The sequence below is a fragment of the Panthera tigris genome, chromosome E1 (assembly GCF_018350195.1).
Source record: "Panthera tigris isolate Pti1 chromosome E1, P.tigris_Pti1_mat1.1, whole genome shotgun sequence".
Lineage (NCBI taxonomy): Eukaryota > Metazoa > Chordata > Mammalia > Carnivora > Felidae > Panthera > Panthera tigris.
This window is the reverse complement of record NC_056673.1, coordinates 1,826,309-1,850,406: the sequence shown is the minus strand read 5'-3', so window position 1 is coordinate 1,850,406 and position 24,098 is coordinate 1,826,309. Positions and strand designations below refer to the sequence as shown.

Genomic DNA, 24,098 nt, shown 5'->3' with positions numbered 1-24,098 from the left:
TTGTTTTTTGTTTTCGCTCTCAGAACTGTAGATGTTGTTCCTCTGTCTTCCAGTATTTAGTACCGCAGAGAAATCTCTAGCCAGACCACTTTTGTTTCTTTCTAGGTGACCTTTAATTCTGCCTACACGTACCCTTCAATGACATGGCTCTTCAGGATGAATCTATTTTTTTTTTTTTAATGTAATGTTTATTTTATTTTTAAGAGAGAGAGAGATGGGGGCGCCTGAGTGGCTCGGTTGGTTAAGTGTCCGACGTCAGCTCAGGTCATGATCTCATGATCTCATGGTTCGTGGGTTCGAGTCCCACGTCAGGCTCTGTGCTGACAGCTCGGAGCCTGGAACCTGCTTCAGATTCTGTGTCTCCTTCTCTCTCTGCCCCTCCCCTGCTCATTCTCTGTCTCTCTCTCAAAAATAAAATAAAAATATTTAAAAAATTTTAAAAGAGAGAGAGCGCGCGCCATTGGGGGAGAGGCAGAGAGACAGAATCCCAAGCAGGCTCTGCGCTGTCACACTGAACCAGACGTGGGGCTCAAACCCACGAACCGTGAGATCATGACCTGAGTCGGGCGCTTAAGGGACTGAGCCACCCAGGCGCCCCTTCAGTTTGCTTTTCACATTTTCCCCGGGACGCCATGTGCCTTTCCAGAAGCTGACCCAAGTGGATCTGCGCCCAAGGCAGCCTCCTCCCGGCACAGGCTGTGAACGGTGGGTCACGGCCACCAGCTCCACAGGGTCTCCGGGAACACTTTGCTCACCCGGCGTCTCCGTCCCATCAGTGTCCCTTCTGCTGCTTTAACTGCTGCGCTCTCTCCGAGTAGAGTGTTTTCTGGAGCGTGTCCCCCGCACGCCTCATCCACATGGGCCCAGTTACCGTCCAGCTCTCCAGCGGGTCTGGGCTTGGATTCTCTGGGCGCATTTGGCGGTTCTGGGCCATTCTCCCTTTTCTCCCCCAAATACATGGGGGCGCCCTCTCATCGCGGCCCTTTCTTTCTCGGTACTGTGCTCCCGCTTCCCAGAGAGTCCTGGCGAGAACCTTCCTGAAAATCCCATCCAAACCTGAAAGTAAATATTTCTCCAGCGTTCTCCTTTTAGTCTCCAGGATGATGACCCCTTCGCTTGGTTTGCAGAACTTTTTTCAGAATCCCTTTGGCTTTTTTTTTATAAATTTTTTTTTCAACGTTTTTTATTTATTTTTGGGACAGAGAGAGACAGAGCATGAACGGGGGAGGGGCAGAGAGAGAGGGAGACACAGAATCGGAAACAGGCTCCAGGCTCCGAGCCATCAGCCCAGAGCCTGACTCGGGGCTCGAACTCACGGACCGTGAGATCGTGACCTGAGCTGAAGTCGGACGCTTAACCGACTGAGCCAGCCAGGCGGCCCATCCCTATGATATTTTTGCCACTATTTTAGACACAGAGAATTGTATAAACATAACATCAGGAATACCTGTAGACCACCCCTCACGGGCTTCTTTTTCTCTTTGCTCACCTAAAAAGCAGACACACCTGTCAGACTCAGTGCTGATGAACCCGTAGACAGATACGTAGATTGCTCTGGATCCCACTCTGCCTGTGGGGGCAGGGCTGAGTCCCTCTCGGGGCGGGCAGTGGGAAGGCCCTCGACTGGGGGACACGATATTGCTCTGACAGTGAACGTCACTTCTGGCCATAAGCTATAAAGCCCAGCACGGAAACCAGCTGTACCGAACCCGTCAAAGGAGGCTGCAGGGATGCAGGGATGGGTGGTTCGGTGGGTTAAGCGTCCAACTTCTGCTCAGGTCACGATCTCCTGGTTCATCAGTTCAAGCCCCACATCCGGCTCTCTGCTGTCAGCTCAGAGCCTGCTTTGGATCCTCTGTCCTCCTCTCTCCGCCCATACACTGCTCATGCCCTCTCTCTCTCTCTCAAAAATAATGCACTTTTTTTTTTTTTAAGAATACTTTTGGGGCACCTGGGTGGCTCAGTCAGTTAAGCGTCCAACTTCACCTCAGGTCATGATCTCACAGTTCATGGGTTCAAGCCCTGCGTGGGGCTCAGTGCTGATAGGTCAAAGCCTGGAGCCTGCTTCAGATTCTGTCTCTCTCTCTCTCTCTCTCTGCCCCTCCCCCGCTCATGCTGTCTCTCTCTCTCTCAAAAATAAACATTAAAAAAATTTTTAAATACAAAAATCATAAAAGAATACTTCTGCAATGCTTACAAGCAACTATTACCAGGATTTCAAATATGCCTTCTGGAACACAGGAGAACGCAAAAAAAAAAAAAAAAAAAAAAAAAAAAAAAATTAATGAAAAGAGACAGAAAAATTAATGAAGAGACACATTAGAAATAACGTGGAAATGTTTTTAAAGCATTCAGCAAAACCAAGTACGAGTTGTCACGTGTGCGTGAGTCCGAGGCGGGGCTTTGGGGGAAGTTCAAAGTATTTTCTTGTTCTAGGTACCCTCTGATCCAAGAGGCAAATTCTTCATAGGTTTTTCTCCATCCGGTTGTCTTATAAAAAGGAGGAGTCCCTCCCAGAGTCTGGCATCCATCTGAGCAGTGAGCTTTCTGCACTGTCCACGCCTCTCTAGTGGCTTCAGTGGGCTGCTTGGAACAGCCACACGAGAGGCCACTGGCTGGACACGGCCATGTGGCCGTGTGCGTGATGTTCTCAGGTGTCCCTCTGATGTCCTGTCACCCCGCCTCCACACTCCACATCCTACCTGGGCCTACGCTTTCCTTTCTGCTCCCCACAATGCCCACAGCTGGGTCTCACGCCCCAGGCATGAGCCCCCAGGGTCTCCAGCCCGGGGCCCTGCCCACAGCAGGGGCCTCATGAATGCATCTCCGTATGGAAAAAGATTCTCCACGGTGCAGTTGACAGAAACGCCTCTCAAACTGGCTCCCTCTCAAACTGGCTCGCCAACACCTTGAAGGACCGCTCAGGCTTCAGGCATGGCTTGATCTGCAAGTTCAGACAATGCCATCAGGACTGTTTGTCTCCAGCTCTCGCAACTTCCCCTCGACCGACTCCGCTCCCCAGCAGGCAGGCCTTCCCTTGTGTCGGCCACCACCAGCAACTTCAGCATCCCTGACAGAAACAGGACTTCTAGGACCCCAGGCCGACAACCCAAAGCAGAAACGAACTCTCACGGGACCAGCTTGGATCCTGTGGCCATCACTGAATCAAACACTGAGGCTGGAGGCATAGAATGTTCTAATCAATCGGTCCCACCCTGAGAGACAGGCGGTGGCCTCACCAGGAGGAGGAGGGCTTGTTAACCACACAGTGGCAGGAGATGCGGAGGGGACACCGAGGGTCCCCCGCCATCCTCTTAGTTTCTTTCCAGGAGGGCCCCTCCCCGGGGACCACGGGAAAGGACAGGGCCACCGCACATCTGCTTAGCGCATCCCTGCTTACAAAACACTTCTCACGCTGTCCCGTTGAATCCCCACGACCCACCACGAGTGACGGGGGGCATCACTACACCCCTTATGCCTGGGAGGCATCCCAGAATCAGGGCATCGGGGCCTGGGCTGTCACACGCGGCGGCAGGCGGGGAGCCGACGGGGGAGGGGGGGATGCAGAGAGGTGTGCACCCAAAGGAGGAAGCACACGCTGACCTCAGGCCACTTCCTGTGTCAGGCTCCCCAACCTCCCACCACCTCCCCCCTACCCCACAGCAGCAGCCCCTCGGCCTCTGCCCGCTCTCTGCCGGCTCCCCTGCCGCTCTCCCTTATCTCTCTCCCTGCCAGTGCCTGCCACACCCCTGCCCCAACCTTTGAACCTTGCTCCTGAATTATTTTCCTCTGCCGGGAGTCCCTGCGGCTCACTTTCACTCACCCGCTCTCCTCGAAAGCGCCCCACCATGTGCACTGGGAAGTGTGCCCGCTGCGTGGGCCTCACCCTCATCCCCCTGTCCCTGCTCTGCATCCTGGCCAACGCCCTCCTGCTGGTGCCGGGCGGCAAGACCACCTGGACCGACGGCCACCTCAGCCTGCAAGTGTGGCTCATGGCCGGCTTCATCGGCGGGGGCCTGATGGTGAGAGGCCGGCCCGGGGGCCACTCTGCGGGGCTCGGATCGTTGGGGGGGGGGGGGACAGCTGCCCGGGGAGGGGTGGCCGCGGCGTGGTGGGGCCCTGGAGCCTCCCCTCTGCCCCCTGAAACAGAGCACCCGCGAGTCCTGGAGGAGCCCCGGGGTCCTGAGCTGAAGGTCCAAGGGAAAAGAGGAGGAAGGAGGGAGGGAGGGAGGACGTGCTCCTTGCGCCCCCCCTGACCCCCCTCCCCCGTCCCTGCTGGTGCAGCAGATGCTGAGGACGCCTCCCTACAAGGGCCCGGTGCCGGGTCAAAGTGGGTTATCTGGGCAGGATGACGAGGGACACGGAGGGTGGGTGCGGGGACACTGGGGCCAGGAGCACAGTGGCAGGGGGGTCATCCCACCTGTGGCCCAGTCCGTGCTCCCGGATGCCCACCCTGCACCCCACAAACTCAGAACCCAGGCCAGTGTGGCAAAGAAGGCACCCCGTGTCTGTCAGAAGTGGGGGGAGGGGGGGCTCCAGACCCCATCCTCCGAGCCCTCCCTGTTCTGGAAGGTCAGGGTAGTTTAACATCCTCACGGGCCCGAAGACCAGAGGTCTCCCCAGCACAGCCCCCCACGTCTCTGATGGACAAAACTCCCGGGGACAGGGCTCACCTTTGCCTGTTTCTCTGGCCACAGTGACACTCCTCCCTCGCCCGGTGTCACACCCACCCTCCCCTCCCCACAATCCAACCAGCCTGCTTTGGGGGAGCCCCCTCCCCCCACCGAGGATGCCCCCCTACCCACGCTCACTCCCAGCTGCGTTCTTCCCACCTCCAGGCCCTGGGCCATTCCTAAGCGACACTACACTACGGGGACACAGGCCAAGTCCCTGCTCTCCCTGAAGCTGGGCCCGTGGTGGGGGACACACACTATCGAGGAAGGGAGAAGGAAGCCCGGTGAGAGCAAGGACGGCCTGTTTTGCTGGCTGCCGTGTGGCACCTGTTGTGTGCCGAGTGCCTAGTCCGGGGCCTTGGACTCGACAGGGGCTTGATTAATAGTCTGTGAACAAAGCAAACAAATGAGCAGGAGGATTTCAGATCGGAGGTCTCACCGAGGAAAGAAAGCAGGACACTGTCCTGAAGGGCTCCTTCCGAGGGCAGGCAGAATGCCACTGTTCACAGCGTCTTTTTTCATTTTAATCATCACCTACTATCTCCTTTAAATTTCATCTGTAGGCAAGAGCACACTTTTATCTTCTTTTACTGTTTATGTATTTTCGAGAGAAAAAGAGAGAGCAGGGGACGGTCAGAGAGAGGGGGAGAGAGAGAATCCCAAGCAGGTTCCACCCTGTTAGCACAGAACCTGATGTGGGGCTCGAACTCACAACCCCGAGATCAAGACTCGCAAGCTCTACCGAATGAGTCAGCCGGGCGCCTGTTTATAGCATTTTCGAGGAAGGCCTCGATGAGACGCCATCTGAGCTGCGACCCACAAGACAAAAGTGAGGAGTCTGCCCTGCAGACAGGGGACTGGGAAGTACGCAGCCTCAAGCTTGCACCTCTGACTGCGTGAGAGGCCAGTGCACCCGAGGTTTAATGAGATGCGATCCGGCGTGGGCACCGGCCAGAGCACGTCCACCCTTGTGAGGAACGTGAATTTTTATCATGAAGTCAACAGGAAACCAGTAAAGGACGTTTTACCTTGTTTTGAGCCTTCGAAAAATTTTTTGAATTTTTTTTTAAGTCCTACAGCTAAATGGCCAGATCCTTAGTAGGCAGCTCAATGCGTTTTTACAAAGCGAACCCGCCCATGTACCCAGCACTCCGACCAAGACACAGGTCATTACCAGAATCCCAGACGTGCCTCCCTCACCAGGCGCTACCCCCCACCGACAAGAGTCCCCACTACGCTGACTTCTGACCCGCAGGCTGGTTTGGCCCATTCAGCACTTTACACAAACGGAATCATACGGTGTAGTAATTTTGTGTCTGGCTTCTGCAGCTCAATATATGTCTGTGAGGCTCCTCCTATCATTATAGAGAGTTCTAGTCTGTTATTTCTCGTGGATTCCAGTGTGTGAATATACCACAATTCATTTAAACATCCTACCGTTGATGGATGTTTGGACAGGCTCCCAATTTGGGTTTATTACAAATAACGCTGCTATAAATGTTCCCGTAAATGTCGTTAGGTGAACTTATGTTTGCACTGCTGCTGGATGGATATTTAAGGGTGGAATTGCTGATCTTTTTCTTTTTAAACGTTTATTTACTTTTAAAAGAGAGAGAGTGCACAAGTGGGGGAAGGGGCAGGGGTGGGGACAGAGGATCTGAAGCGGGCTCTATGTTGACAGCAGAGGCCGATGTGGGGCTTGACTCACAAACCGTGAGATCATGACCTGAGCTGAAGTCAGACACTTCACTGACGGAGCACCCCAAAACTGCTGATTCTTGAGTTATGCAAGTATTCAGTGCAAATAGATCTTGCCAAAGCGTTTTCGGAAATTCGTATACCAATTTTATTCCCATCAGCAAAATATGAGAGTATTAGTAGCTCCATACCCTGCTGGATTTGAGAAGATCCCACTGGCAGGGCGCCTGGGTGGCTCGGTCGGTTAACTGTCCAGCATCGGCTCAGTTCATGACCTCGCAGTTCATGAGTTCGAGCCCTGTGTCGTGCTTTGTGCTGACAGCTCAGAGCCTGGAGCCTGCTTCCGATTCTGTGTCTCCCTCTTTCTCTGCCCTTCTGCCACTCGCGCTCGGTCTCTCTCTCCAAAAAAAAAAAAAAAAAAAAAAAAAAAGATACCACTGGCTCCCGTGTGGAATAAGGAGTCAGTAGGTGAAGCAGAACCAGACTGAGGTCACTGAAGTTGTCCAGGAGAGTGGATAGTGGCTGAGAACGGGCCGGTGGCCAAGTAAGCAGATTCGAGCTATAATCCCGGCGTTTCCTTCTATGCTTACAAAGACGCTTCTCTTGGCAGAGTAGACGTAGGCACAGAGTTAAGACAGAGGAGCTTAGACGAGAAAAAGAAACAAACACTGACTAAAAAAGTAAAAATCTCCAGCAGATAGGTCATTCGAAATTGGTAAACCCCAGAGGCAATTCTAGATGTCTTCGGATCTACGAGCTTCCCAGCAAGTGTCCTACCCGGAGAGGCTAAGCCAAGAGGCCAGCGCTGGCCCTAGACTTGCCAAGAGCCTAGGAAGGGGAGAGAGGAAGCATCTGGCAGGAAGCCCATCCAATTCTGCGGGTGTTTCTATGAGGTCCCTACGGATGAGACAACAGAACTTGAACTCTCAGCCCCTCCCCGAGAGAGGAACACAGCGCTGGTTCACGCAAGGCACAGATCCAGACAGCTGTGAAATCCCAGAGATGGGCGCCGGGCAAAGAACTCGGCCTGGTGCAACGAGATAAGGCTAGAGCCAAAGTGAGAAGCCTCGAATGCCTTCTAGAGCTCAGCCTTGATGGGCTGCTCTCTGAGGAGACCCTGAGGGATCTGAGCCAAGACCCGTGGAGAGGCGTTTACGCTGGGGGTAGCAACATTACGGCGGAGTGCGCGGCAACGCGGAGGCACAATAGGTAAGGAAACCTGGCAGAGGGGCTGAGACCATCATCCTCGAGGGAGGGGGCTGGGGACTGACCCTGCAGACCAAGGAACAGACAGATTCAAGAACCATTAAAGGACAAGGCGAGAAGACTCGAGGTCTGGCTGGGTGTGGAGGATTCAAGTTGATCAGCCTGGGTGACCTACAGAATATTTCCACCGATGGAAATGAACAAAAAGTCACAGGGAGGCGAACTGGGGGAACCTGGGGGGGAAATCGTGAGGTCAGGAGGAGGCTGGCTGGGGTGAGCTGAAACCTAGACACTGACATGAACGTATCCTTGAGCAGTTACATTTGAAGCTGGAGATGGGTACTGTTCCAGGCTACAGGTGACACCCTGAGAGGGGACGGGCTCTGTGACGAAGGCCACAGGGAGACAGGAAGACAGAAAAGGCCAGGGCGGTATGTTGGGGAGCCCTACACTTCCTATCAGAGCATTCGCTAACGCTCTCCTCCACCTTCCCCATAATCCCAGCTCGCCAGACCCTCCAACACCACGATTCCTTCCTGCTGCTCAGGGGACTTCTGGTCATTGTGACCGTTTACTCTGAGCCAGTCTTGACATCAGGTGGACCTGTTATTTCATTAATAAGTCCTGACGGGGCGCCTGGGTGGCTCAGCCAGTTAAGCGGCAGACTTTGGCTCAGGTCATGATCTCGCCGTCCGTGAGTTCGAGCCCCACGTCGGGCTCTGCGCTGACAGCTCAGAGCTTGGAGCCTGCTTCCGATTCCGTGTCTCTCGCTCTGCCCCCTCCCTGCTCGCGCTCTCTCTCTTTCGAAAACAAACATTAAAAACATTTTTTAATATTTTTTTATTATAAAATTTATTGTCACATTGGTTTCCATACAACACCCAGTGCTCATCCCATTGAGGGGTGCCCCCTCAATGCCCATCCCCCACCCACCCCTCCCTCCCACCCAAAAACTTTTTTTTTTTTTTAAATAAAACCTGATAGGGGCGCCTGGGTGGCGCAGTCGGTTAAGCGTCCGACTTCAGCCAGGTCACGATCTCGCGGTCCATGAGTTCGAGCCCCGCGTCGGGCTCTGGGCTGATGGCTCGGAGCCTGGAGCCTGTTTCCGATTCTGTGTCTCCCTCTCTCTCTGCCCCTCCCCCGTTCATGCTCTGTCTCTCTCTGTCCCAAAAATAAATAAAAAACGTTGAAAAAAAAATTAAAAATAAAATAAAATAAAATAAAGCCTGACAACAGCCCTGTGAGGTGGGTCTGGAAGACCAAGAGATGAATCAATTCACGGAGGGTGTTGGCATGAACCCCAAGTCCCCTGACTCCGGTTCAGGAGGGCCCCTGCTGTGTGTCAAGATTTGCAGAGGACATCATGATATGGGCCTTACCTCGTGGAGGCCATGTGAACACAGATAAGTAGACACATAAATAATGATAAATTGAGGCAGAGCCCCAATGCACTGCCGGGGCAGTAGAGAGAAGGTCTTCCTACAGTCCGAAGGGCTGAGGGCATCCTAAGCCCCCCCAGGAGGAGGTGAGCGCCGAGGCAGGAAGGTGCTGAGAACGGGCGGGGGCCGGCTGCCACACTGTCCTTCCTCCACAGGTGCTGTGTCCCGGCATCGCCGCCGTCCGCGCAGGGGGCAAGGGCTGCTGCGGCGCGGGCTGCTGTGGAAATCGTTGCAGGGTAAGATCCCAATCAGGGCGGGATTCGGGGTTCGGTCTCTGCACAGGTCTTGGGGACCTGAGGCCACGGTCCCCCCGGCCACAGGAGCTCCCCTGCGGAGTCCCGGGCGCCACCGCGCCCCTCCGTCGCCCCGCCAGCTTCGGCCTCGGTGGGCCTGCGGTGGGGACCGCGAGCCCCGGGGACGTCGGCGGCCGCCGGCGGCCGCGGGCCCGCGGGGTCGGCTAAGGCCCGGCCCCGGGCCTCGCCGGGAGACGGATTCTCCACGAGCCTCGAGCCGGGCGAGGGAAGGTGCGCGCACCGGCGGGGCGGGCGCGGCCCCGCTCACCGCGCCGCGCACCCCGCATCCAGATGCTGCGCTCCGTCTTCTCCTCGGCCTTCGGGATGCTGGGAGCCATCTACTGCCTCTCGGTGTCGGGAGTCGGGCTCCGAACTGGACCCAAATGCTTAATAAACGGCCAGTGGGACTATCACTTCAAAGACGTCCCGTAAGGCTTCGCGCGCCCCCGCCGCCCCTCGCCGCCTGCCTTTGCCACCCGCATCGGGAACCCCGGCGGGGACCGAGGAGCCTGCCGCCCCCGACCCCCGCTCGGCGCCTGCGCGGGGCCGGGGCTGGGGGAGGGCCCTCCACGCGCCCTCGCTCTCTCACTTGACCCCGCCCCGCCCGCAGAGGCTCCTACTTGCGCAACCGCACGCTGTGGGACGCGTGCGAGGAACCGCCCCGCGTGGTGTACTGGAACGTGACGCTCTTCTCGCTGCTGGTGTTCGTGTCGTGCCTGGAGCTGGTGCTGTGCGGGGTGCAGCTGGTGAACGCCAGCCTCGGCGTCTTCTGCGGCGACTGCAGGAAGAAGGAGGTGGGGCGGCGCGGGGGGGAGCCGGGGCGAGGACCTCCTGGCTCCCTGGCCGCGTCCTCACCCCGTCTTTCCCGCAGGGCGCCGCTTGCTGAGGCCCCACCCGCCGCCCTGCTCGCTCTCGGACGCCGCCGGCCCTCCCCGCCCTGGAATAAACCTCTGAGCTCTCGTGCGCATGCGCGTCTCAGGTTGCTCCCAATGCGCTGGGGGGGGGGTGGGGGGGGACGTCCCAAGGCCTCCAGACACGCCTGGCCTCGGGGCGCTCCTCTGTGGGCCCCCGCAAGTTTTCTTAACACGTATGACTGAGCCGTTGGCGTGCCCCCGAATACGGTGGTAAGCAAGACAGGCACGTTCTAGGCGCTCAAAGAATTTCACGTTCCAGGGGAGTGAGATGGGCACGTTTTTTCAAAGGCAATAGATGACTTTCCTTTTTAAAAAACACGCCGGTAATGGGCTAGGTGGTGGCTGAGGGAGGGACGTTTTGAAATAAGATGAAGTCCGAGAAAATGAAATTTGAAGCGGAAATTTGGTGAACGGCCTAACCGTCCGGATAGCCAGGGGGTTCCGGCAAGAGAGAAGCAAGCGTGACGGTCCTAACTTGGAAATCCCTACATCAAAAGCCACTCTTTGACTTTTGTAGGGAGAAGGAGAATGTGGAAAAGACAAGCTAGAGTAAGCCCTAGAAAATGAAAACTCAAGGTGTCCTAGCGTTTGGTAGAACCCAATTTGGCGGAAGTTTCTCAATCTGAGGTCACTGGTGCTTCCGAAAGGAAACAGTCTGGGCTCTTAACCAGGGCGATGTGTCTGCAGACGCCCTCAGAAAGACGGACTTCCTTAATTGCACGCAAAATTGTGTTTAAGGGCATTTTCCTGGGTTGTGTGGGTCCGTGACTTTCAGCGGCCTGCCTGGACTCCCCAGACCGAACCCGAATTTGGGCCTGGCCCAGTGGTGGGCTGGGAGGAAGACTAGGACGCCGTTTCCTCCACCCCCGAAACAAAGGAGACCAAAGCCAAGACGGAGAAGCTTTAATAGCGAGAGGTGGGACTGGCTTCGGGGCGGGCGACCCGGTCAACTCCGGCAGCAGAAAAAGCGCACGTCGTTCAGGGCGGTGTCGTCTAGGAGGCCCCGCGGCCGCTCGACCTTGGTCTGCAAACCGCACACGCCTTTGGGGCAGGCCATACTCCATTCTCCAAAGTCGCCCCAGGCCAGGCCGGGCCCCTCCAGCTCCGTGCCGTCGGAGCAGCGGAAGCGCAAGTTGTTGGCCGCCGTGTTGTCCCCGGGGGCCATGGGTGCCTCCACGCGAAGCGAGAAAGCCACGAGGAAGCCACCGCCGGGACACCACTGTGGCTCACTCCACGCGCCCCACCTAGAGGGCGGGGGAGAAGCGATGCTTCCGCGGTTGCCCCGCCCCGCCCCCTTCCCAGCCCCGGGGACGGGGGACTTGTCGCCAGTTGCTACGCGCCCCGGGGTGCGTTGGGTGTGGTCACCTGACCAGGGAGGTCTTCCACCCAGTCCCCAGGTCGACACTGCCCCACAGCCCCAGGGGGACATTCTAGCCCGGAGGGTGTGTGTGTGTGTAACGCAGGGGAAGGGCGTATCCAAATTCTCGGGGGCCCTTGGCCCGCGTCCCGCACCTGCCGGACTGGGACTCCACCACCTGCGTGTTGCGCTCCGCGTTCCCGCGTGAGCAGTGCAGTCGGATCCCGTTCAAAGCAGTGTCGTCGCCAGGAATGCCCTGGGGGGGCTCCACCTGGGTGGGGAGGAGAAGAAGGGTAAGGACCTGTGAAAACACTGCCATCCTCTGTTCCCCAGCAGCGGGTGGGGAGGTGAGGGGATGTGCATCTTCCCCCTCCTCAGAGATCTCAGCCTGAATCCCCACCTTGAGCGAGAACCCGCTGGCGAAGAATCCATCGGGACACATCTCAGGCCAGGCCCAGTCGCCCCAGGGTCCCCCGTTGGCCACCTCGATGACCGACGTGTAGCCGCTCAGGTGGTCGGCTGTTGCATGTCCGTAGCAGGTGGCCCACAGCAGCAGCAGCAGCTTGGCTGAGGCACCCTTGTCCATCCTGCAGCCTCTGAGAGCCGGGCTGGGCCCCTTCTTGTAGATTTATATTACCTCTGCCCCTGTGAAGTCTCCGGTTACGGAAGGGCCTCCCGGATTAAGTGACACCCGAAACTAATCTGCTCCCAGAACCCTGCAGACTCCATTCTCTGCTCTGGGAGACGGAGGCTCCCCTCTCTGGAGGAGGAGGAGGAGGAGGAGGGGCAGAGAGAGCGGACCAGCTGAGTTAACCACCACCTACAGAGCTTCTACTATAGGTCACGAATTGTGGTCAGCGTTTTGCAGGCGTGTGTTAATCCTTACAACCCTTTTAAGGAGGTGGGAATGACCCTTCCTATTCACAGATGAGCAAAATGGGGTTTGGAAATGACAAGCAACTTGCCTAAGGTCACAGTCAGCAAGCTGGGGAACATTCCAACACTGGGAAGAGGGGAGCCCATGTCTAGGGATGGAAGCAATGACTCTGAAATGCTGGGTGGGGGTTCTCCTGACCTCCAGGATTTGGGGGAGCATTCGAGGGAGAGAGAGGGCAAGAATCCATGAACTGTGGTAGCTAGAAAGGATCTTGTTAGTGATTGGGGCCCAGACTCCCAGAGAATCTGGGGTCCCCCTTCCCCCGAGAAGAAAATACACAGACAGGAACAATTCCAAGAACTTTTACGGACAGGGGATTGACAGCCCCTAAGAACAGGGGGGGCTGTTTCTTCCCTTGCTTCCTGTGTCCTTTCCCTGAATGTTGTCTCCGCCATGACCACTAGGCGGACTCCTAACTTGGGGGGAAAAAATGGCTCTGATTTGTCATGAGGTCACCACCCAATGTGCCTGTCCTTCACGCTTTCCTGTGTTTATTCAATATATATTTATATACCAATAATGTGGTTTTGGCCCAGGCAATATTCTCAGTGCTGTAAATAGAACAGCAGCCAAGAAAATCAAGGAAACAGATGATAAATTTTCCAATGGATCTTGAGCTCTGTGAAGGCACTTTTGTCTTTTTGAGGCCTACTACAGGGCCTGGATGTGGAAACAGTTCACAAGGTTTGTTTTGAAGAATAAGGGGCAGGGGGTGGGTGTGGTGTGATGTGGTGCGTGCTTGGCTGGCTCAGTCTGTAGAGTGCGACTCTTGATCTTGGGGGTCATGAGTTCAAGTCCCATGTTGGGCATAGAGATTACTTTTTAAACACACACACACACACACACACACACACACACACACACGAATAACCAGCGAAACCAGAACCAACCTGGAGTTAAAAGAAAATAATAAGCCACAAAAATGCAACCGGATAAAGCCTAAAGTATAAAGCACCCAGAAGACAGGTCCCCTGGAGACAGGATAGAGAATTTAGAAGTGGGTGCTTCCGGGATCCCAGGTGCCCTACGTTTGAACTTCATAGGTTATGATTTATGAAGCAATTGTGGTAAGTTTTTCCACTTACAGTGTTTGCACGTACATTATCATTTAATCCTCGGATTCGAATGTGCAGTGGTGGGGATTCGGGCCAGAGCTGATGTAGGGCCCACATCATTGCTCAGTGGGGGGGTCGTTCCCAGCCCAGCCTCTCTTACTACAACCTGGCCTACACGGAAGGCAAACGCAGAGACTTGTTGCTAGGGAATCCCCCAAATCCTAGTCATCGGCTTTGCACCGCAGAGATGCTGTCCTCTGGAGCAAAGGGCACAGGGGAAGGGGACTTAGTAGGTTAATTATTAACCCTTAGCACCTCAGGGCACCTCGGACTTCTCTGGCCTCCAGGAGGCAGAGGGACAGGTACTGGTTTGGGGCTAGCGAGGGGGCGGTGGTCCCCGCCCCAGCCATGGGGGTCGCGCTGCTAACACAGGTGTCTCGGCGCTGCTTTCGCCACGCGATTCCTCTTGCTGTCCTCTCGCTGCTGCTGCTTTATCTCTGTGCTCGGAGCTTTCGTGAGTGGTCCCTTCCCTCATCTGCCCTGGGAGGCACCAGGTACCCAAGCGCTGGGGACCTAAGGCCCCCTCCTCGAGCCTTCACCGCTCGGCCTCGCCCCTCTCCAGGCGTCGTCTCAGGGTGCAGGTCCTGGGCACGGTCCTGCAATCCCGAAGGACCGCCGCCTGTCCAGGTATGCTCGGGACAGGGCTGAGACCGAGAACTCCGGGCGGGACCCTGATGGCGGGAAGCGGGACCAGGCTGGGGGTCTGGGGAAGGACGGGTCCTGCTCCTCGTCTCCCCTCTCGCGTCAGCAGCCGAGCGCGGCTGGAGAGATCCCAGCCAGACCTTAGGAGTAACTTCTGCAGGGCCCGACTGGGCTGCTTGGCCAAGGAGGCCCAGCTGGCTAGGGGTTCTGCTCCCGCCCCCTTCCGCCCGTGTCTATCCCCAGGTCCGGCGGCAATCGGGCCCCCTGGAGGCCCCCAAGTGGAAAGAGCCTCCGTGTGAGGGCCCCCAGGGGGTGCTGGGCCGCGTGATGGAGCCGTTTCGCGCCAGTCTGAACCCCGAAGGCGACGTGGCATTGTCGCAGTACCTGGCCGGATGGAGGGCGCTGGTCAGGTAAGCGGCCTCCCGCCCCGCCCCCCGGGGCCCGCCCCCCAGCGGCTCCACCGCCCCTTCTCCAGCCCGCGCTCTCCCCCCGCCACAGGTTCCTAACTCCCCTCGGTTCCATCTTCGCCTTCGCCACGGACGAGGCCTCCGCCAAGGTGACAGCCCTAGAGGCTCGGGTGCACGGCCCGGAGGCGGCGCACTACTCGTCGCTGGCGGCCATGGCGGCGTGGGAGCGGCGGGCGGGACTGCTGGAGCGGCCCGGGGTCGCCCCCCGAGACCCGGCCAGGTCCTCGGGCTCACGGACCCTGCTCTTGCTGCACCGAGCGCTGCGCTGGTCCCAGCTCTGCCTCCACCGGGTGGCGGCCGCGACGCCCGGAGGCCCGGACGCCGGCGTGCAGTGCGGCGACGCGTACCGCACGGCCCTGGCCCCGCACCACCCCTGGCTCGTGCGCCAGGCCGCCCGCCTCGCCTTCCTCGCCTTCCCGGGTCGCGGCCGCTGGCTCGGGCTGGCGTGCCCGGGGGCCGGGGAGGCGGAGGCGCGGGCCGCGCTGGCGCGGGCGGCGGCCACCCTGGAGGCCGTCTACAACCGCACCCAGGGCCTGCTGGCCGAGCGCGGGCTGCTCGGGCTGGCCTGACGCCCGCCGCGCTCGGGACCCGCCACGTGGGGAGGGCGCCCCGCGTTCGGCCCGCCGCCCACCCGGGCCCGGCCAGGGGCGGGGCCGCCGCGGCCACGCCCACGTATGACGCCACGACTGGAAGGCCCGCCCCCCGGCGGGGTGGGTGGGTGCCGAGCCCCTCCGTCTCTCCGCGGTCGCGGGACGCGGCGGGGAGGAGCTGTAGGGAATAAAAGCTTTCTTTGGTAGCCGTGGATGTAGGGCGTCTTGTGTGGTGACGGCAGGCGCTTAAGGGAAATCGAAAACAATGGATGTGGGAAGATGTGTCATCCCTGTTCCCGGCAGCCGGAGACTCACGCTCCCCCGGGGCCCCGTCTCAACCGCTCCCAAGGCCGCAGTCGCCAACGGCGTGCCAAGCCTCCGGCCCAGACCTGTGCGCCGAGCTCCGGCCCCCGCGCAGCCAGCTCCTTCCTGGACGCGCCCGCAGACCCCGCAGATGCAACACGTCCAACACGGATCCGGGCGCCTCCTCCCGGACGGCGCCTCTCCCCGCGTTCCCCGTCGCTGGGAATTAAACGGCACCCTCCCCTGTCACCACCGAGAGCCTAAAACCTGTGCGTCAGGCCTCACAGCCGAGCGGGCGCTCAGCTGAATAACGTAGGGTTTAAAAGACTCCTCGGTCACTCCCGCAACAATAGTGAGCGTGGCGGATTTCATACACTGGGAAGTCTCCAGTCGTGACCCGGCCCACTTTCCCCGCCGCACCCCAGAATCGTCTGTACACACCGACATCTCTACGAGAAATAACAAATCTAACGTGTCCAAAACGGAGCTTCTACTCCCCTTCCCTCCCCCAAATAGTCCCTTCACCGTCTTTCCTTGCTCAGTGAATGACCATTCCATTCTTCCAGGTCCTGAAACCAAAAACTTGCAGTCGCCCTGACTCTCCTGTTTCCCTTTCATCATACCCGCATCTAATCTGTCAGATTCTGACCATTCCACACTCACCCTTGTCAAGTCCAACTTTCTGTCTAGGACCCGGGTTATCCTAAGAGCCTCCTAGTTGTCTCTCTGTCCCACATTCGGCGTCCCTATTGCGTGTTTCCTCTTTTTTTTCCTTTTTTTAATTTTTAATGTTTATTTTTGAGAGAGAGAGGGGGACAGAGGATCCAAAGCAAGCTCTGGGCTGATAGCAGGTTGCCCCATGTGGGGCTCGAACTCACAAACCATAAGATCTGACCTGAGCCAAAGTTGGACGCTTAACGGACAGAGCCTTCCAGCCCCCCCCTTCATTGTGTGTTTTCAATAGAGCAACCAAAGTGATCCCTTAAATATAGATCCCATTCTCATGTCACTTCCCCACTCAAAACCTTCCAATGGGTTCCTATTCCACTCAGATGAAAAAATAAATTTTAATTTGAGCAGGATATTTTCTGAATCCTATTTTCAGGTGAGAATGATGAAGAGCTTTGTAAAGGCCCTACGTGATCTGACTGTGTGCTAGCTAAATTGACCTCTTCCATTTTCACTGAGTATTTCGGGCATGATCCTGCCCCGAGATCTTTGTACTTATTCTCTGTCCAGAATGCTTTCGCCCCAAATAGAGAAGTGACTTCCCTCCTTACTTTCTTCTGGACTTTACTCAAATGTCTCTTCAACACACACACACACACACACACACACACTTCCTGTTTCCCTTCCCTGCTTTTTTTTTTTCTTAATATGATTCACTATCTAATATGCTGTGTATTGTACTCATTAGTTTTGTTTTGTCTCTATCGAGAAAAGTAAGTTGCATGGGGCAAGGAATTTCTGTCCGTTTCATTCCCTGGTGTACCTCCAGTGCCTTAAACAGTGCCTATCACCTAGTAGACACCGAATAGCTTTTTGTTAAATGAATGTATCAGCACTAGAAATGGTTCAGATGGCTAGAGCCCAGAGTCAAAAATAAAAGAGAGGTTGCCCACTAGTGTAAATGTATTTAATACTACTGAGTCAGACGAGAATGGTTCAAATGTTAACTTTTATGTCATGTTACTTATATTTTACTACAATAAAAATTAAGGGGCACCCAGGTGGCTCAATCGGTTGAGCATGCACCTTTGGCTCAGGCCATGATCTCGCGGTCCGTGAGTTCAAGCCCCGCGTTGGGGCTCTGTGCTGACAGCTTGGAGCCTGCTCCGGATCCTGTGTCTCCCCCTCTCTCTGCCCCTCCTCCGCTCATGCTATGTCTCTGTCTCTCTGTCAAAAATAAATAAACATTAAAAAAAATTAAAAAGTAAAGAGGAGATGGGATTTTGGAAAGGTGTTCAGGAGCAAGTTCAAGAAGGTCCTTACAAGCTATCTTCTAGAGACAGGACTTTATCTCCAGAGTTCGTTTTAAGCAGGGGATTATTTAGATCAGTCTTTCAATTCAGAAACCAGCCCCGGCTGTGGTATGTAGAAGAGTATGAGAGATTCACGGGAAGACCCCTCCACACGATAACAGCAGAATACACATTCTTCTCAAGTGCACTATCATATCCTCCAAGAGAGACCACACGTGAGGTCACAAAAAAGTCTCAGTAAATTTAAAAAGATTGAAGTCATGGAATATCCTCTAACTAAAATGAAATGAAGCTAGACATCGATACAAACAAGGAATTTGAGAAATTCACAAATAATGTGGAAATGAAACAACACACTTCTAAATGACCAACGGATCAAAGGAGAAATCAGAGGGCAGACATTTTGAGATGAGTGAAAATGAAAAGAAAACATACCAGAACTTAAGGACGCAGCATAAGCAGTTCTCAATGGGAAATGTGCTGTAAATGTCTGGGTTAAAAATGAGGAAAGATCACAAATCGTTAGTTGAATCTTCCTCCTTAAGACACTATAAAAAGAGCAAGCTAAAACTTAAAAAAAAAGGCCGAAGGAAAGAAATAATAAAGATCAGATTGGAACTAGAAGACAAACAATACAGAGAAACAATTAAACCAGAAGTCGGTTCTTTCAAAAGATCAACAGGATTGGCAACCGATAGCTGGACCAAGACAGAAAGAAGACTCCCATTACGAAAATCAAGAATGATAGAGGGGTCATTTCTACCAAACTTATGGAAATAAAAAAGAGTATAAGGGAATACTATCAACAATTGTAGGCCAACGTAGATGACATAGATGAAATGGAAGATTCCTAGGAAGACACAAACTACCAAAACTGACTCAAGAATAAACGGAAAATATGAGTACACCTATAATAAACAAAGAGATCAGATTAGTAATTTAAAAAGTTCCCACAAAGCCCAGGCCCAGATGTTTTCACTGATGCATTCTACCAAACATTTAAAGAAAAATTATGGGATGCCTGGGTCGCTCAGTTAAGTGGCCAACTTTAGCTCAGGTCATGATCTCGCGGTCTGTGAATTTGAACCCCGCATCGGACTCTGTGCTGACGGCTGGGAGCCTGGAGCCTGCTTGGGATTCTGCGTCTCCCTCTCTCTCTGCCCCTCCCCCATTCACACTCTGTCTCTGTCTCTCAAAAAATGAATAAACATTAAAAAAATGAAGAAAAATTAATGTCCATCCTTCAGAAACTCTTAAAAATAGAAAAGGAGGGAACACTTCCCTAGATGAGGTTAGGATTACCCTGATACCAAAGACACTACAAGAAAAAACAAGAAACTACAAAACAATACATTATATGAATACATGTAAAAAAGATCTGTAACAAAATACTAGCAAAACACATACAAAACAGATTGTATACCATGGTCATTTGATTTTTTAATTTTTTTTAACTTTTTATTTATTTATTTTTGAGACAGAGAGAGACAGAGCATGAATGGGGGAGGGGCAGAGAGAGGGAGACACAGAATCGGAAGCAGGCTCCAGGCTCTGAGCCATCAGCCCAGAGCCCGACGCGGGGCTCGAACTCACGGACCGCGAGATCATGACCTGAGCTGAAGTCGGCCGCTTAACCGACTGAGCCACCCAGGCGCCCCTTGATTTTTTTTTTAATGTTTATATTTAGTTTTGAGACAGAGAGAGACAGAGCGTGAGTGGGGGAGGGGCAGAGAGAGAGGGAGACACAGAATCGGAAGCAGGCTCCAGGCTCTGAATTGTCAGCACAGAATATCGTGTGGGGCTTGAACTCGTCAGCTGCGATATCATGACCTGAGCCTGAGTCGGAATCTCAACCGATTGAGCCACCCAGGCACCCCTATGGTCATTTGATTTTTGATAAAGCTGCCAAGACGACTCAAAGGGAAAAGAATAGTCTTTTCAACAAACAGTGCTTGAACAACTAGATATCCACTTGCAAAAGAATGAATTTGGGGGGCGCCTGGGTGGCTCAGTCGGTTAAGCTTCTGACTTCGGCTCAGGTCATGGTCTCACGGTTCATGAGTTCGAGCCCCACGTCAGGCTCTGTGCTGATGGCTCAGAGCCTGGAGCCTGCTTCCGAGTCTGTGTCTCCCTCTCTCTCTGCCCCTCCCCCTGCTCACACTCTGTCCAAACATTAAAAAAAATTTTTTTTAAAGAATGAATTTGGGCCCCTACTTCCCTCACATTATATACAAAGATGAACTCAAAATGGATCATAGACCTACAGATGTAAGAACTGAAACTACAAAACTCTTAGTAGAAAACATAGATGGAAATCCCTGTTGCCTCAGATTAGGCAAAGGTCTCATGGATATAACGACAAAAGCACAGGTAACCAAAGGAAAAATAGAGAAACTAGACTTGATCAAAATTTGAAATGTTTGTGTTTCAAAGAACACCAACGAAGGAAGTGAAAAGACAACCTATAGTATAGGAGAAAATACTTGCAAACCATATATAAAGGCATATCATATACTATGATAAAGGCATAGTATCTAGAATATAAAAAAAGAACCCCTACAATTTAACAATAAAAAGATAACCCAGGGATGCCTGGGTAGCTCAGTCTGTTGAGCGTCCAACTCTTGATATTGTCTCAGGTCATGATCCCCAGGTCGTGGGATTGAGCCCTGCGTTGGGCTCAGCGCTGAGCCTGGAGTCCGCTTAAGATTCTCTCTCTCTCTCTCTCTCTCTCTCTCTCTCTCTCTCTCTCTCATAATCATAATCATAAAAGGTAACACAATTTGGGGATACCTGGCTGGCTCAGGCGCTGGAGCATGCAGCGCTTGATCTCTGGGTTCTGCGAGCCCCAGTGGGGTGTACAGATTACTTAAAAAAATAAAAATAAAACGGGCTAAGGATTTCAATAGACATTTCTCCAAAGAATATATACAAATGGTCAGTTAGCACATGAAAATATGCTCAACATCGCCAATCATTAAGGAAATGGGGGGGGGGAGAGCACAGAAGGTGCCACTTCACGCCCACTCGGAAGACTAAAATTAAAAGTGCACGGAGGCAGTGAGGATGTGGGGAAGTTGGAATGTCACGATGCACACAGGGCTGCCGGGCATGTCAAACGGGGCAGCTGCTGTGCAAACTGTCAGTTCTTCGAAATGCTAAGTATCGTCTCTGCATCAGCCAGCAATGCCACTCCTGGTATATACTCCGACGTCCATACCTAACAGAAATGAAAACAGCGCTGTCACTCTAACAGACACGCTCGCGTCTGTCTCCAAGACTCTGAACTGCGACGCCCATCGCAGTAAGTCGGTCCCGCGCAGAAGCGGAGGCCTCGCACGCCGGCCGGGGCGCTTTCCGCCCGGTCGGCTTGCCAGGCTGCCATCAAGCGCTCACTGTCGCAAAAGATCCGTCCCTGCGCGACTCTTTCCCCTTCCGCCGTCAACCGTGACTTCGCTGCGCCCGCAGACGGCTTTACAGCACGACTGGAGAGAGAGTGACAGAGCGCTTTACGACAGTCGCTTTGTGGCAGTGGCTGAGGAGGAAGATGGCGGCCGCCTTAGTATCCGCTGGAGGAGCGGGGTCTGTCCCAGCCTGGGGTCCCGAGGCTATTGCCCCCGACTGGGAAAGCCGGGAAGTCTCCACCGGGGTGAGGAGGCACCCGGGGTTCGGGAGATGCGCTCGAGGCTTGATGCGATGGAACGATGAGGGCTGAGGGGGCTCGGCGAACTGGCGGCGGGGGCGGGAGGTGGCGCGCTCTGTTCCAGCGGGAAAGAGGTATCCTGAAGATGCTGGAGAGCGGTGGGAGGTGGAGGGGAGGCTGAAGAGTGGAACGCTGGCATTTTGCGGGACGGGGGGCCGGTTAAGGCCGGGATGGGCCTCTGAGGATTTGAGGATTGGGATTCTGGTACTCTGCGGCGTGTTGGGGCCCCCACGAGATTTTTGATAACGGGTCGGTGGCGCACGACTTTCGGACTCCAGGGACCGCACTGAGGGATCATTGAAAGTTTGTGTGTGCTGGATAATGGGAAGCGGCCCAGATTCACCCCTTTTCTCGTTTCTCGCAGACCACTATCATGGCCGTGCAGTTTGAAGGGGGCGTGGTTCTCGGAGCCGACTCCAGAACTACCACTGGGTGAGCTCAGGACACCTGCGTGGCGGGTCATCCCCTCTCTCCCTTCTTTCCTTGCCTGGCAGTCCGTCCTTACCCTCCACAGTCCACCGTGGGAAGGGAGGTTTCTTCCCTTCTTGGAGATAAGGATCTGTTCCAGCTCCCACTCCTTTCCAGTTTCCCTCCTCCCCCTTGGCTGAAATGTTTGCAAAAGTCTGGTCTCCAGCTAGCTTCCGTTTGGGTGAGAACTGATAGGAAATGCCGGAATGCCTGTTCTGAGCCCTTGGAGTGGGTAGTAATGGGATGGAGGTGGGAGGCCAGCGGGATCGCCCCCTCACTGCTCTGCCGTCCTGCAGGTCCTACATTGCCAATCGAGTGACTGACAAGCTGACCCCTATTCACGACCGTATCTTCTGCTGCCGCTCAGGCTCAGCAGCAGATACCCAGGCAGTAGCTGATGCTGTCACGTATCAGCTCGGTTTCCACAGGTACCTGTGGGCAGGGGAGGAGCAAGTATCTGAAGGGAGTCGGGACCTGGGATGCTAAATGGTCTAACTCCCAGATCCCGACATTGCCTCTCCTGTCACTCTCCTCCCCCTCTAGCATTGAGCTAAACGAGCCTCCGCTGGTGCACACAGCCGCCAGCCTCTTTAAGGAGATGTGTTACCGATACCGGGAAGACTTGATGGCAGGAATCATCATTGCGGGCTGGGACCCCCAAGAAGGAGGACAGGTGAGACACCCCCACCCCCTCATCAGAGCCCTGGAGCCATGCCTTTGGTCCTGTCCCCACCGCAGCCATTTTCTGTTTGTCTTCCCAGTCTCTATCTCCCTTACTGTCAACTCATCTCAGACCACCCGCGTGGGCGGGTGTATGTACGTGTATGGCAGAGGGTACAACTGGTGACTTTTCTCCTCCTTCCGTCTGGCAGGTGTACTCGGTGCCCATGGGGGGCATGATGGTAAGACAGTCCTTTGCCATTGGGGGCTCTGGGAGCTCCTATATCTATGGCTATGTCGACGCTACCTACCGGGAAGGCATGACCAAGGAAGAGTGTCTACAATTCACGGCCAATGGTGAGAACTTGGGTTTCTGGGCCTGTGAACGTCAACCCTCTTATCCAAGCCAGGCCAACATTCCCCATTCCTTGTGGTGATCCCAGCACCTGACCCTGACCCCAGCTTTCTTCGTTTGTTCACAGCCCTCGCTTTGGCCATGGAACGGGACGGCTCCAGCGGAGGTGTGATCCGCCTGGCGGCCATCGAGGAGTCAGGGGTGGAGCGGCGGGTACTTTTGGGGGACCAGATTCCCAAATTCACCATCGCCACGTTACCGCTTCCCTGATTCCTAGAATTCTAGGATACAATAAGAGACACCCCATAGCGACGTAAAATTCAATAAACACTTTGTCAAAAAGAATCTGCTTTGAGGTTCCTTTCCTGACCTCAGGCCTGAACTTGTTCGGCCTACGCCCGCCTGTACGGACCACTGCTCTGAGCTGGGGGGGAGTTGGAGACAAACCTTGGCGAGAGTGGTTTTCAAACCTCTTTCTCCAGACCATCCCCCCACACTTCCTTTCCCCCACCACACCCGGGTCCTTGGGGCACCAAGGTGTGGTTGAAACGGAGGCTCCCACCTGATGACCAGCCCCTTCCCTGTTTAGGCGCAGGGTGGGATTCAGAATCCTGACTGTCCCTGGGGTTACCTCCCCTCAGCCTGCCTCCGGCTCAGGCTCACGGTCCCCTCTTTCCACACCCGTCTCTGTCACCTCATCTTGCCAGGAGCAGCACTGTGGCTATGGTGGCTTTGGGGAGAAAGGTGGGCCTTGTTTGCAGATGGAGTTTAAGACGGATGTCGGGCGGGTGGGAGAGGACGGCCCCTGGGAGTCCTGTGGGCCCGCTGTGAACCCCACGGAGGTGTGATGGTAAATCAGTCTTTAGCCGCCTGGATGGGAGGCTGAGAGTAGACTCTGGCCCCCTGAGTCTGTGCCCACTCGGGCCAGGGGCCAAAAGGAGTTCAAGGGTGCTTGTTAGCAGTGCCCGGCTTTCTCAGCCTTGCCTCAACTTTCCTCCACTCTGTGGATAAGGGAACTGAATACCACATTCGAAAACTTTGTTCTAGAATATGATCCTGCCCTGGAGACTCTGGGAGGTTACATGGGAGGCTTCCTGAGGAGGTGGGTAGGTCCGGGATTAAGTGGAAAAGAGCAGAGCAGGCCCTCTGATCCCAAATATATATACCTCAAACTTAAAATAACCCATAGACGACTTTTGATTTTTTTTGCAAAACCTGTTTACCCGGTCCTCTTTCCTCAAGGCGTCTTGGATTCCTCTCATCCCCTTATACTCTGCATTGAGCCTGAACACTCCC

General features: G+C 54.9%; 4 protein-coding genes across 4 annotated transcripts; 3 read left to right on the top strand and 1 right to left on the bottom strand.

The window, feature by feature from the left end:
* Positions 1-3,723: 3,723 nt before the first annotated feature.
* On the top strand, positions 3,724-10,298 carry TM4SF5 (transmembrane 4 L six family member 5). Its single transcript, XM_042967282.1, has 5 exons — positions 3,724-4,022; positions 9,172-9,252; positions 9,601-9,737; positions 9,920-10,103; positions 10,181-10,298. The coding sequence occupies exons 1-5, from the start codon at positions 3,849-3,851 to the stop codon at positions 10,193-10,195; spliced, it is 591 nt and encodes a 196-aa protein (XP_042823216.1). The 5' UTR covers positions 3,724-3,848; the 3' UTR covers positions 10,196-10,298.
* An 813-nt stretch (positions 10,299-11,111) lies between these two features.
* On the bottom strand, positions 11,112-12,166 carry VMO1 (vitelline membrane outer layer 1 homolog). The gene is made up of 3 exons (XM_042967281.1): positions 11,981-12,166; positions 11,736-11,851; positions 11,112-11,467 (listed from the first exon to the last, which is right to left on the bottom strand). The coding sequence occupies exons 1-3, from the start codon at positions 12,164-12,166 to the stop codon at positions 11,170-11,172; spliced, it is 600 nt and encodes a 199-aa protein (XP_042823215.1). The 3' UTR covers positions 11,112-11,169.
* Positions 12,167-13,759: 1,593 nt separating this feature from the next.
* On the top strand, positions 13,760-15,310 carry GLTPD2 (glycolipid transfer protein domain containing 2). Its single transcript, XM_042966876.1, has 3 exons — positions 13,760-14,259; positions 14,518-14,684; positions 14,773-15,310. Exons 1-3 carry the CDS (start codon positions 13,981-13,983, stop codon positions 15,308-15,310), a joined length of 984 nt encoding a protein of 327 aa, XP_042822810.1. The 5' UTR covers positions 13,760-13,980.
* A 5,843-nt stretch (positions 15,311-21,153) lies between these two features.
* On the top strand, positions 21,154-23,144 carry PSMB6 (proteasome 20S subunit beta 6). Its single transcript, NM_001290596.1, is given in 6 exon segments — positions 21,154-21,265; positions 21,684-21,751; positions 22,084-22,215; positions 22,331-22,460; positions 22,660-22,804; positions 22,930-23,144. Coding segments are annotated over 6 exon segments (720 nt in total). The 5' UTR covers positions 21,154-21,163; the 3' UTR covers positions 23,073-23,144.
* The last annotated feature ends 954 nt before the right edge of the window (positions 23,145-24,098 follow it).

Bases quoted from the DNA above. Each gene is read 5' to 3' on its own strand.
- TM4SF5 (XM_042967282.1), top strand. From the start codon at position 3,849: ATGTGCACTGGGAAGTGTGCCCGCTGCGTGGGCCTCACCCTCATCCCC. The intron at 4,023-9,171 runs GTGAGAGGCCGG...CTTCCTCCACAG, and splicing joins TCATCGGCGGGGGCCTGATG to GTGCTGTGTCCCGGCATCGC. The intron at 9,253-9,600 runs GTAAGATCCCAA...CCCCGCATCCAG, and splicing joins GCTGTGGAAATCGTTGCAGG to ATGCTGCGCTCCGTCTTCTC.
- VMO1 (XM_042967281.1), bottom strand. From the start codon at position 12,166: ATGGACAAGGGTGCCTCAGCCAAGCTGCTGCTGCTGCTGTGGGCCACC. The intron at 11,852-11,980 runs GTGGGGATTCAG...CTCCCCACCCAG, and splicing joins CCAGCGGGTTCTCGCTCAAG to GTGGAGCCCCCCCAGGGCAT. The intron at 11,468-11,735 runs GTGCGGGACGCG...CCCGCCCTCTAG, and splicing joins GTGGAGTCCCAGTCCGGCAG to GTGGGGCGCGTGGAGTGAGC.
- GLTPD2 (XM_042966876.1), top strand. From the start codon at position 13,981: ATGGGGGTCGCGCTGCTAACACAGGTGTCTCGGCGCTGCTTTCGCCAC. The intron at 14,260-14,517 runs GTATGCTCGGGA...GTCTATCCCCAG, and splicing joins AAGGACCGCCGCCTGTCCAG to GTCCGGCGGCAATCGGGCCC. The intron at 14,685-14,772 runs GTAAGCGGCCTC...CCCCCGCCACAG, and splicing joins GGATGGAGGGCGCTGGTCAG to GTTCCTAACTCCCCTCGGTT.